Consider the following 13,955-nt stretch of genomic DNA (forward strand, 5'->3'; position numbering starts at 1 on the left):
GAATCATTATGTAAAATTGTTAACTCTAGTATTGAAAATTTTAATCTGTTAAATTGAAAGTTGTGCTGCTGGTCATTGAGCTTTTATGAAGTTTTAATGAAGTAATGTAGAGGGGTGAGGATATTCAGGTCACGCATAGGAGAGGGACAAAGAATTTGTGATAGGCGGCAAGAAGTGTGACTGAATGGCATTGTTCTTGATCGTCAGTTCTGAGCATCAGTTGTCCTTTTGTAAGGACATTGATTTATTCCTTTGCCAAATGTTATCTACAGCTTTTTTTAAACTGTACCAAATTCCAAACAACAAAAACAGTTTTCTCTAACCAACATGTCAGTTTGCTTTTTAATCTTGGAAACTTCAATCAGATCACTGTTAACTTTCAAAATCCTACGAATAAATGCCCAGTTTCAGCAGCTTCTCTCATGTTTAATCCTTGGACTTCAGGTGTCATTCTTGTAAAATAACACTGCATTCCTTTCAAGACTAATGTGTCTGCTCTAAGTTGTGTTCCCCAGAACTGCTCCCGATAAATCAGATCTACTCAGAAAAATATGACTATAGCATAATTTCTATCCATTTTTGTTCCAGCTCAATTGGTAGGAAATAGATTACATTCTGAATCTGTCCATGACATTTTAATGTTCCTTGGACAATGATCTCTCAGTTGCTCAAGGCTGCTATTTTAGGTCTATTACGGATAACCTATTCACATCATCAACATTGAAAGTAGATGATGTTATGAGGTCATCAATCTCAAAATTACAGAGATACTAATAGATGAACAAATGTCACAGCTTTGTTCATTTATTAGTATATCTCTCATTTTATGCATTAAGTCCTTAGAACATAGAAAAGTACTGCACAAGAACGTGCCTTTTAGTAACAACATCTGTTCCGAACATAATGCCGAGATTAACTAATCTCTTCTGCCTTCATACCCTCCATTATCCCCTTATCCATGTGAATAAGGATATCCAGTTTGTTAACGGCAAGCTTAGATATGCTGTTTACTAATTTTAATTAATTTCTTATGAAATTAAGTGGTATAATCCTAACACAAATCTTTGCCGAACATTAAATACCTCATACTCTCACTTTGAGCATGAGTCATCCTTCCTGTTTTCTATCTGCTGACACACAGGCAGCTTATGTAGCCTGGTTAATTCCATGAACTTTAACTTAAGCATTTGAGGGATTTCATCAAAGTCACCTCATTCCTCTGCACGATCTAAATCACCACCTCAAAAAATTCAAATGGTTTGTCCGCCATGACTTACTCCTTATTGCTCTAACTTCAGGTATAGGTTCTAATTGTTTGCCAGGTGTTTGAAACATAGAACATAGAAACATCAAAAAATAGGTGCAGGAGTAGGCCATTCAGCCCTTCGAGCCAGCACCGTCATTCATTATGATCATGGCTGATCATCTAAAATCAGTACCCCGTTCCTGCTTTTTCCCCATATCCCTTGATTCCTTTAGCCCCAAGAGCTAAGCCTAAATCTCTCTTGAAAACATCCAGTGAATTGGCCTCCACTGCCTTCTGTGGCAGAGAATGGAAAGATTAAACGAGAACTTACCGTTTGAAGTTTGATCTTTATTTTATGAGAAGTTGAAGTGAGGGAATACGTGAAGAGCCCGCCAGCCCACATGCACGTCAATCTTCAGAGCAGCTGTATGAAACCACAGACTAGTTGCTGAACTTAAGCTATAGAAAGATTAACGACCTTAGAATTACCGAATGAACTTTATGATGAGAAGTAGGGTTGGGAGTGGAGGGCACGTATTCCCTCACTTCAACCTCTTATAAAATAAAGATCAAACTTCAAACAGTAAGTTCTCGTTTAATCTTTCTATTTTATATCAAAGTCACGTGAGTGACTATGTGAAGCCTTCAAAGCTCTGTGGTTTCATGCAGTACCCCAATCTGTGTGTGAAACACTTAAACAGATAAACCATTAATGGTAGAAAAGCATGGGTTATTAATACCATGATGCTAACTTGCATACATGGCCATTGGTCTTAACCGGACCATAGTCCCAATTGACTTTGAGTTAGACAATAACTCATGCATCACTGTTCAGAATGCTATCTGCAAATATCCAGACATATTCAACCAAATGTTATAACTTCTTAACATGCACTATGTAAGCCTCTTGCTGTATGATGAAAGGGAGCTATCCATTCTATTGGCTGCTAATGAGCCATCAGCAATCTCATGAGAGACTATGAAATAACAATAAATAAATTATCTTTCATGTCATAGATACTAGCAAGCTCAGTGTACATGTATACCTAATAACACCCCCAATCTCCGCTCTGGTGTGTATACTGTCAACTCCAAATGTACGCAATCATGCCCATTTTGCATAGAAGAATATTTGCATAATAATTACTAATATACATTGCACACTACAATGAGTGTAGGGTTTTAGAGCGGTCATATAAAAGACACCCTGCATAACGTTAGTGAACAGCGGGTGAATAACCAATTATTTATTGTTCCACTTATGGGACTATAGAGAATGACAAAGCAGCACAATTGTGCTATCACAGAAACGCTTCTCTAAGCCCAAACTGAAAGCCACATAAACCTCTGTTACTTCCGTATAAAAGTAACTCACATATTTTGTTCACAAACTTCCCATACAATCGCGCAGAGCTAGCTGCCCGAGAAAACAGGCTGCCCCATCCTTAATATCGTAAGAGGTATCTACTGATATACCCCTAAGTTTTATCAGCTGCAAATTTGCATGTTATCTAAAAACTCAATGACACAATGCCCTTTGATCTGAGTAGGGCTGCATTAGCTTCCACCACTGGCTTTGTTATCAAAACACCAGATAATCTGTGCCTCTTGTGTATAGATATGGCAAAGTATGCATCTTCAAGATCGATTCTGTGAATCAGCTAAATTGCTGAATAGCCAATCATCCATCTTAAACTGGGTAACAAAACACATGATCAGATTAGCCAAATTCTAACCTGATTTGGCATGCTCCACGTTTCTGTAATCTTGAGAAATATCAGAAATATACCCCTCTTGTTCTTGGGCAGACTACTCATCCTCTGTGAGATGTCACTGATTCCACTTGGTACCACCGTTCCTCTATTGACCATACGAACGGAAATGTTTTGGCTTCTCTTGCCACGGAAGATGCATTATCTAGTTATTCATACATTTCGCTGATAACGTATAATCAGAACCTTATGACTAGAGCTGAAAATGCAGTATCCACTTGATGTGGGAATACGAGTTCCCTGTCAACTCTTGACTATTAGAGTCACCACGAATCCTCAACGTTGTTCCTCAGAGTGGAATTTAGCATAATGCAAGCCTGAACCAGGAATTGCTACGCACTCCTCTGACTGAAACCACCTGTCTGAGTCGCCAGTGTGTGCAACACAATCTCCTCGACCAGCCACTCAATCAGGAATACTGGTATTGAGAACCTACAGATTATTATAAATACATTTTTGATTCACAACATGAACCTGCAGGTCAGATAAAAATACTATATGACAGACCCTTCCTGATAGTAGCTACCTATCCCAGAGAGGATGGCAATGATGTTTCCAACGAACTTGCAACTCCACTAACTGAGCAGAAATTTAAACCTTACCTGCCAGCGTCTCTGAACCCAAATCGATCTGCCTTCGTAACACGGAACATATTTTGTGCCACCGTCTCCGACACTCTCTTCATCCAAGTGGGAGGAATATTGCAGCTCAGAACCAGGCGTTGCTACAGGCACATGACTCGAACTGCCTGTGCATGCCTCCGTAACACGGAGCATATTTTTGGCACTATCTCCAACACTCCCTTCATCCGAGTGGGAGGAATATTGCAACCCTGAAGCAGGTGTTGCCACAGGTGTATGACTCAAACTGCCTGTGCATGCCTCCATAACATGGAGCATATTTTGTGCCACCATCTGATCCATCAGATGTTCCAATTGAGATAAACGGCCAGTCACATCTGCCATAGATTTGGGGACAGAATCCTCTTGTCCCGAATCGTCCAACAGGACTTGTCTCACAGACTTGGCTTTGGCTTTGCCCCGACTCGGGGTTACCAAGCTGCTCCCTCTAGGAGCTGAATCGGAACTAGCTGTGCAGATCGGCGCTGCCAGCGACTTCGAAGTGGCCGTCAGCTTTCCGTACTGTCGCGGTCCTCTGCTGTCGGTATAAATCATCATTATTTATTGTACTTACCAGACAGTTTGCACCTGTTAGTGACTCCGAGTCCTTGCTCCCTTCTGGAGCCTCAACTGAGTATTTCAGGGGAGGAAATAGAGCGCAACCCTGCACCAGGTGTTGCTACCTCAGGCCTCTGGCCCCAATATGACCTGGATGAGCCGACATCATAATCGGAGTCACCTCTTTCCGATACTTCCCACGACAGAGTGGGAGAAATACTGCAACCCTGCCAGGTGTTGTCACAGGCATATGGCTGGAACCGCCTGTTAATGCCTCCGGTACACGGAGCATAGTGTGTTCATATGATTAAAAGAAGCATATCCCCATTAGATCAGAGATTCAACTGCTTTATCGATATCCACATAGTTGGAGTCTCTTATGAAAGAATCTCCAACAGTCCCCTCTACTGAGCGGAAATTATCATGACGCCACCCTGAAGCAGGTGTTGCTCCCACAGGTGTCTGATAGACACAGCTCAAAAAACGCTTCTCAAGCCAGGAGCTCCTTTCTGGAGCCTCAATGGAGTTTTTTAGGGGAGGAAATAGAATGCAACCTTGAACCAGGCCTTGCCTCCTCAGGCCTTTGGCTGACTCCCTTTCTGAGCATTAAGCTGTACAGGTATTGCCCGTAAGATGCTCCGAACAGCCGCATGCTCCAGTGGAGCCCCAATTTATGCTGCAATGGCAAGTCAAATTTCACTACACCATTTGGTGTATATGATAATAAATGTCCTTTGTATTCAATTTAATTCAATTTCAATTTTAAAAACTTTATTGGCATGATAAGCTACATCGTTATATTGCCAAAGTATTAAACATGACCTTTGTATCCTATCTGCTAGGATAGTCACAAACATGACCGAGCGGCAACCACTATTAAAATCCTGCCAACTCTATTTATAGCTGCCCTATAAATAGAGCATACACTACACGCTGCTCTCCAGCGTAAGCTGAACCGCCCTCAGCCGACTGCATCTATGTTTAAAATTGCTAGGTGCTACTGCAGTTGAGCTTACCTGGCGGTTGTTGGCCTGGCCGTGGCTATTTTTAAACCACCGGCTGCTGCTAATCTGCTGCTAATCTGCTGCCACGCCGGCAGCCACAATATCGAATTCCAGCTCCTTGCGTAGCCTGCACGGCGGCCTCCAAATCCGGGCGCCTGCTCCTGTTCGGAGCTCCAACGGCAGCAGCCGCACAGCCTGTGCCCATCAGCTACTCCGGGCCCGCTGTACCGCAGCGGCCCGCTGATAACAAAATTAACTTACCTGCCAGAGCTGTTTCGAACTGCTCCGACTCCCGCGCCATGCGTCAACGTATTGATGCGCATGCGGGCTGGCGGGTTCTTCACGTAGTCACTCACGTGACTTCGATATAAAATTCCACAGATTCACAACTCTCTGGGTGAAGAATTTTTTCCTCATCTCAGTCGTAAATGGCCTACCCCTTATTCTTAAATTGTGAACCCTGGTTCTGGACTCCCCCAACATCGGGAACATTTTTTCTGCATCTAGCCTGTCCAATCCTTTAAGAATTTATTATGTTTCTTTCAGATCCCCTCACATCCTTCTTAATTCCAGTGAATACAAGCCCAGTCGACCCATTCTTTCATCATATGTCAGTCCCGCCATCCCGGGAATTAACCTGGTGCACCTACGCTGCATTCCCTCAATAGCAATAATGTCCTTCCTCAAATTAGGAGACCAAAATTGCACACAATAATCCAGGTATGCTTACCAGGACCCTGTTCAACTGCAGTAGGACTTAATTGCTCCTAAACTCAAATCCTCTCGCAATGAAGGCCAACATGCCATTTGCTTTCTTCACTGCCTGCCTTAGCTGCATGCTTACTTTCAGTGACTGATGTACAAGCACACCCAGGTCTCGTTGCACAAATTTTCCAAATCCCCTTTTCCAAATCTGACACCATTCAGATAATAACCTGCCTTCCTGTTCTTGCCACCAAAGTGAATAACCTCAGATTTATCTACATTATTGTGCATCTGCCCACTCACCCAACCTATCCAAGTCACCCTGCAGCATAGCATATTCCTCACAGCTCACACTGCCACCCAGCTTTGCGTCATCCGCAAACTTGGAGATGTCACATTTAATTATCTCGTCTAAATCATTAATATGTTGTAATTAACTGGGGTCCCAGCACCGAGCCTTGCAGCACCCTGTCTGCCAACCAGTTCTCTATCCATGTCAATACCATACCCCCAATACCATGTGCTCTAATTTTGCACACTAGTCTCTTGTGTGGGACCTTGTCAAAGGCTTTTTGAAACCTGAGATACAACACATCCACTGGCTCTCCCTTATCCCTTCCGTTTGTTACATCCTCAAAAAATTCCAGAAGATTAGTCAAGCTTGATTTCTCCTTCATAAATCCATGCTGACTTTGACCAATCCTGTCACTGCTTTCCAAATGCGTTGCTATAACATCTTTAATAATCGACTCAAGCAACTTCCCCACTATCAATATAAGGCTAACTGATCTATAATTCCCTGTTTTCTCTCTCCCTCCTTTCTTAAAAAGTGGGGTTACATTGGCTATTCCAGTTCACAGGAACTGATCCAGTTTCAAGAGAACTCGAGAAAATGATCACCTATGCATCTTCGATTTCTAGGGCCACCTCCTTGAGTACTCTTGGATGTAGACCATCAGGCCCTGGGGATTTATCTGCCTTCAGTCTCAACAGTTTACCTAACACCATTTCCTGACTAATGTAGATTTCCTTCAGTTCCTCCCTCCCACTAGATCCTCAATCCCCTAGTATATCTGGGAGATTGTGGCTTCCTTAGTGAAGACAGAACTGAAGTAGTCGCTTTAAGGGCCTGTCCCACTTTCACGACCTAATTCACGATCTCTGCCGAGTTTGCCCTTGACTCATACTCGCAGCATGGTTGGCACGAGGTCGTAGGAGGTCGTAGGTAGGTTGTGATGCTAGTCATAGGTACTCGTGGCATCAAGTAGGTCGGGGCGTTTTTTCAACATGATGAAAAATGTCCACGAGTAAAAAAGGTCGTGAATTACGTCGTGAAAATGGGACAGGCCCTTAACTGTTCTGCCATTTCCTTGGTTCCCATTATAAATTCACCTGTCTCTGATTGTCAGGGACCTACATTTGTCTTCATTAATCTTTTCCTTTTTACATATCTAAAGAAGCTTTTACAGTTTTATATTCCCTGCAAGCTTTCTTTCATGCTCTCCCACCCCCCCCCCCCCCCCCCCCCCCCTCTTAATTAAGCTCTTCGTCCTTTGTTGAGTTCTACATTTCTGCCAGTCCTCCGGTTTGCTGCTTCCTCTGCTTCACCTTTACACTCTGGCAATGCCTTCAGCCCTATAATTATTTTGGCAGTAAAATTATTGAACATGAGACTGAACCATATCCATGAATGCCTTTGGCTAATAGTTTCCTGGAGTTTGGGTTAAGGATTAATGATATATGCCTCTCCCTTGGATTTAACACTATCCTTGATTTTTTTCGTAAGCCGCAGTTGAGCCGCCTTTCCCATTTTATTTTTTCGCCAGAGAGGGATGAAGAACTTTTGTATTCCCTTGTGTAACCTCCACGGTTGCTCAAAGGGCTCTGCACAACAAGATCGCTAACTAATTTTTCCTCATTACACAACACCTAGTCTAGGATGGCCTGCCCTCTAGTCGGTTCTTCTTCATATTGGTTTAAAAAACCATCCCGTATACATTCCAGGAAATCTTCTTCCTCAGTACTGCTACCAATTTGGTCGGCCCAATCTATATGTAGATTAAAGTCACCCATGACAACCGCTGTACCTTTGCTACACGCATCACTAATTTCCTGCTTGATGCTATCCCCAACCCCCCTACTGCTTTTGGTGGTCTGTATAGAACCCCAACAAGTATTTTCTGCTCTTGGCTATTTCACAGTTCTACCCATAACAATTCTACAGCATCTAAGCTAATGTCTCTCCTTGTTATTGCATTCATCACCTCATTAACCAGCAATACCTGCGCACCTCCTCTTCCTTTCTGTCCCTCCATCGTGAATATCGAATATGCCTGCATGTTTAGCTCCCAGCCTTGGTCACCCTGGAGCCATGTCTCCGTAATTCCTTGTTAAGTTAACCGTCGACACAAGAAACTGTACATGCTGGAATCTTGAGGAGGAATTTAGTGAACCAGGCAGAATCTGCACTCTCTTGTGCCTCCAAATTACAGCTCCATTCTAATATCTCCTCAAAGTATGTCCACTTTGAAGAAATTCTCCTCCTCCCTCAGATGGGAGTTCTGTGAGGCCATCTCTCCCTGCTCTCCTTTTTTGATTCCTACTGCTCTCCAGCTCTATAACCATGTTCTGACCGAGACTCGCTATCAAGCTACGGGCACTAATCTAAAGAAGGGTCCCAATCTGAAACATCGCCTGAAACCCAGTCTGAAGAAGGGTCTCGACTCAAAACCCATTCCATCTGTCCAAAGATGCTGCCTGTCTCACTGAGTAACTTCAGTATTTTGTGTCTATCGTCTGAAACATCGTCTGTCCCTATACAAATGCTGCTTTGTCCGCTGAATTTCTCCAGCAATCTGTCTAGTGCTCGAATGAACTGTTTGTAAATTCACTGTTTTCCCTTTGTTATTTTTCTTAAAACATAGTCCTGAATCTTGGAAGAATTGGAAGATTATAGCTACATCACCCCAGCAGTGTGATAGTCAACAGGTCTATATTTCCATTATTAACGTCATTAAGCAACAAAACGCAGACAGCACCTTCAGATTTTTAAAGATGTACTGTTCACCTGACCCTAACTTAAAATCACTTTCACCTTTACTCTCTGGCAATGCCTTCAGCCCTATAATTATTTTGGCAGTAAAATTATTGAACATGAGACTGAACCATATCCATGAATGCCTTTGGCTAATAGTTTCCTGGAGTTTGGGTTAAGGATTAATGATGGATTGGATTCACAATACTGTAGGACATACTAAAAGATGACTAAACGTTTTCACCCAGAAAGTTGTGAATCTATGGAATTCTCTGCCACAGAAGACTGTGGAGGCCAATTCACTGGATGTTTTCAAGAAAGAGATTTAGCTCTTGGGGCTAAAGGAACCAAGGGATATGGGGAAAAAGCAGGAACGGGTTACTGATTTTGGATGATCAGCCATGATCATATTGAATGGCAGTGCAGGCTCGAAGAGCCGAATGGGAAACTTCTGCACATCTTTTCCATGTTTAAAGGCACAGAGGAAATACTTTTAAATAAATACTATAGAGTGAATTGAGAATCTTGCTTGTTTCTGGGCAGGTAAGAAGATTCTCAGAGGCCTTCTTCTATAAACAACACCAGAAACAGATGGCACTTACATTCCAGGAACACATGTGAGTCTTTCTGTTAATTATTATCAGATGCTACTTTTCCATGAGGAAAACTTCACTTGCTAAATTCTTACGTAACTTATTTCTAAGTGTCGGAAGTTCTTGTGGTGGCCTGTTTAGGTCTTTGGCACAAAATATCAATTATTAGAAAGGATTACTTATATGTACAAGTAACGTGTTTTTAACAAAGAAGTAAGGGGAACAAGAACAGATTTCTTTGCTTTCATTACCTCAAATTAGACTTTAGAGATACAGCATGGAAACAGGCCCTTCGGCCCACTGAGTCCACGCTGACCGCATGTGTGGGAGGAAACCGGAGCAGCCGGAGCAATCCATGCAGTCACGGGGAGAACGTACAAACTCCATATAGACAGCACCCGTTTTCAGGATCAAACCCAATTCTCTGACAATGCAAGGTAGCAACTCTACCACTGCACCACTGTGTTGCCAACTCTGGATACTTTTTGTTCAATCCAGATACTTTATAGATATTTCAATTAAATGTTTTCTCATAAATCCATAGCATGGATAACAATTTGGAATGATTTGGCATTTTTAATTTAGACAATAATAATCAGACACATATCTCAGAGGCATGTGCAAATAGACTAAAACCAATGAGAGAAGGATAAAGAGCCTTCATAAAATGCCTTTTTGAAAAAGGAAAGCAAAAATGTCAAGTTACGTAAAAAGGACATTGGAGTAAAACACTTTAGCGATTTGTATAGGAGGCAGGAGTTAAGCCCCTGTCCCACTTAGGCAATTTTTTTGGTCCACTACAGTCAACTAGGCTGTCGCCACATGGTCTTGGGGTGACGCCTGTATGGTAGTGAGAAGTCTTCTCAAGTCGTCTAAAGAGTCGTAACGTTTTTCTGGTCTCCGCTGGATTTCGATATGTTTAAAACTTTTCGGCGACTGTGGGCTTGACGTAGCTTGTCGTCTCCTGTCGTAGGTGCTGTCGTAGGTTGTTGTCAGGATGACTTAGGTTTTCGCCAGGTGACGTTGGTTGTCGCCGGGTGCTGACTTTGGTGAATTCCATTGGCGACTACCTACATCAACCTACATCAACCAGTGACAGGTACCGGCGACTAAATTGTCTTCAGTTGTCGCCAACAGGGTCGTTGCTTGTCGTAGCTTGTCGCGGGTGTATGCGGGTGCACGTAGGTTGAATTTGGTCGCCTGCGTGGTCGTAGGTTGTCGTAGGTGAGGTCGTAGGTGGACGTCCTAATGGGTCGCCGGTTGTTGGTTTACCGTAGCTTGACGTCAACTAGGTGGTAGGTTGTCACAGCTTGTCGTAGACATTGTCATGGGTGTGGGGGGGGTGGTCCAGTCACCGCTTATTCGGCGACCTGCTACGACTGTGACTGAGTCCCGGCAGTCACCGATAAAATCGCCTAAATTGGACAGGCTCATTAGGGAAATGCAGAATTTAAGAAAAGTTAAAGGAATGATAAATAAAAATGATCAAAAACCGCAAATGCTGGAAATCGGAAATAAAATAAAATAAAATACTGGAACATTTCAGCAGATCAGGCAGTATCAATGAAAAATGAAACACCTAATGTTTCACAATATCAATGAAAAGAGAAACAGTTTATGTTTCAGATCTGAGACCCTTTGCCTTTGTCTGATGCCACTTGGAAACAAATAAAAAGATGAAAAAAATGATTATCTTTTGGATTATTTGTGTTTCTTCCCTACTGCTCATTTCTTAATTATTTAACATATCGCATACTTTTGACCTTTATCGTCACGAAAGATTTGTTTGGACCAATTTTTCAATTATCTTAATTTAAAAATGTATTATGTCATAAGTGATAGGAGCAGAATTAGGCCATCCGGCCCTTCGTCTACTCCGCCATTCAATCATGGCTGATCTATCTCTCCCTCTTAACCCTATTCTCCTGCCTTCTCCCCATAACCCCTGATACCCGTACTAATCAAGAATCTATATTTGCCTTAAAAATATCTATTGGCTTAGCCTCCACAGCCTTCTGTGGCAAAGAATTCCATAGATTCACTGCCCTCTGACTAAAGAAATTTCTCCTCATCTCATTCCTAAAGGAACGTCCTTTAATTTTGAGGCCATGACCTCTCGTCTTAGACTCTCCCACTAGTGGAAACATCCTCTCCACATCCACTCTATCAAAGCTTTTCACTATTCAATGTATTCTGGTTATCTTTAGTTCACCTTTTAGGAGGAAGGGAAATTGAAACACAGGCATGTATGGAATTCGGTACCTTTTGTAAAGCTGAGAGTTGTTTATAGTAAACCTATGAACACCATTCCGTTTTAAGATATAGAAGGAAATGTTCTCAATGATGAATTTGGAAGCAGGAAAATGCAGCTTTCTTAGCCCAAGGGAAAACAATGCAACTTCAAACTAAATGAGATAACTACTTGTTTTTAATGCTATCATTAATTCCAAGAAGCAATTGTGTGGCGAACCAGCAGTGTATCTCATTGTCAGTGTTCCCACATTTTAATAAGTGTAGCTGCTTACAAATATTGATGTTAAACTTCTGATCCTTTTGGATATAATTAATCATTTTTAACAACTTCTTCGATCTTGCGCTCTGTGCTAAATAACTGAGATTCGTAAGCGTTGCCCGAGGGAGTGCTCTTGATATCAGAAGCTCTGTGCTGTAGAAACCAGAGATCAGCCAGGGTTAATGTACCTGATCAATACCTATAGAGCATTCTGCTGGAAACTCTGTGTGGCACACATATCAGGTGAGTCCGTCACCACCCAGTCTAGCCTCATTTGTCTCAATAGAAGGTGCTTGGACATGGTAATATAGGAGCTGATGACTGATGCCTCAGAGCCTGCTTGAAGCAAATTCATAGACAAAGAAAATAATTAGCAGTATGCGTATTCCTGTCCTACCGATCATTTCTTAATTGCCTTCAGTAAAGTAGAGGAGACATTATGGCACCGCAGTGTTCTCACAAGGTGGAAAATATTATTAGCTTGAATGGAAAAATATGGAAAATTAGCAATTTACCTGAATTGTCAGATCTGTTCATCAAGATTCAAGAGATTCAAGAGAGTTTATTGTCATGTGTCCCTGATAGGACAATGAAATTCTTGCTTTGCTTCAGCACAACAGAACATAGTAGGCATGACTACAGAGCAGATCAGTGTGTCCATATACCATTATATAAATATATACACACATGAATAAATAAACTGATGAAGTGCAAATAACAGATAATGGTCTATTAATGTTCAGAGTTTAGTCTGAGCCAAGTTTAATAGCCTGATGGTTGTGGGGAAGTAGCTATTCCTGAGCCTGGTCATTGCAGTCTTCAGGCTCCTGTACCTTCTACCTGAAGGTAGCGGGGAGATGAGTGTGTGGCCAGGATGGCGTGGGTCCTTGATGATACTGCCCGCCTTTTTGAGTCAGCGACAGCGATAGATCCCCTCGATGGAAGGGAGGTCAGAGCAGACGATGGACTGGGCAGTGTTTACTACTTTTTGTAGTCTTTTCCTCTCCAGGGCGCTCAAGTTGCCAAACCAAGTCACTATGCAACCAGTCAGCATGCTCTCTACTGTGCACCTGTAGAAGTTAGGGAGAGTCCTCCTTTGACAATCCGACTAACCGCAATCTTCTCAGGAAGTAGAGGCGCTTATTATTATTCTTAATAATTGCATCAGTGTTCTCCAGGAAAGATCTTCAGAGATGTGCACGTCCAGGAATTTGAAGCTGTTGACCCTTTCAACCACGACCCATTGATATAAACGGGACTGTGGGTCCCCATCCTACTCCTTCCAAAGTCCACAATCTGTTCCTTGGTTTTGCTGGTTTTGAGGGCCAGGTGATTGTGCTGGCACCATATGGACAGTCGCTTGATCTCTCTTCTATACACTGACTCATCCCCATCAGTGATACGTCCCACAACAGTGGTGCCGTCAGCGAACTTGATGATGGAGTTTGCACTATGACCGGCTACGCAGTCATGAGTATAGAGTGAGTACAGCAGGGGGCTGAGCACGCAGCCTTGAGGTGCTCCCGTGCTGATTGTTATCAAGGCTGACACATTTCCACCAATTTGAACAGACTGTGGTCTGTGAATGAGGAATTCAATAATCCAATTGCAGAGGGATGCGCAGAGACCCAGTTCTGCGAGTTTGGTAACCAGCTTGGAGGGGATGATTGTATTAAATGCCGAGCTGTAATCAATGAATAACAGCCTGACATATGAGTTTTTGTTATCCCAGTGGTCCAGAGCGGAGTAGAGAGCCAGAGAGATCGCATCCACCGTTGATCTGTTGTGGCGGTAAGCGAACTGCAGTGGGTGCAGGTTTCTGTCGAGGTAGGAGTTGATTTGCGCCATGATCAACCTCTCAAAGCACTTCATCACCACAGGTGTTAGTGCCACTGGTCGATAGTCATTGAG

General features: G+C 42.7%; 1 protein-coding gene across 1 annotated transcript in view; it reads left to right on the forward strand.

Annotated features, from left to right (window-relative positions):
• Nucleotides 1–13,955, forward strand: part of fam135b (family with sequence similarity 135 member B) — a 423,599-nt gene that overhangs the window by 321,127 nt on the left and 88,517 nt on the right. Inside the window, exon 11 of the mRNA XM_033019952.1 lies at nt 9,483–9,556. Within this exon, the coding sequence (XP_032875843.1) occupies nt 9,483–9,556 (74 nt within the window). The remainder of the gene's footprint in view (nt 1–9,482; nt 9,557–13,955) is intronic.

This window comes from Amblyraja radiata, chromosome 4 (genome assembly GCF_010909765.2).
Source record: "Amblyraja radiata isolate CabotCenter1 chromosome 4, sAmbRad1.1.pri, whole genome shotgun sequence".
Lineage (NCBI taxonomy): Eukaryota > Metazoa > Chordata > Chondrichthyes > Rajiformes > Rajidae > Amblyraja > Amblyraja radiata.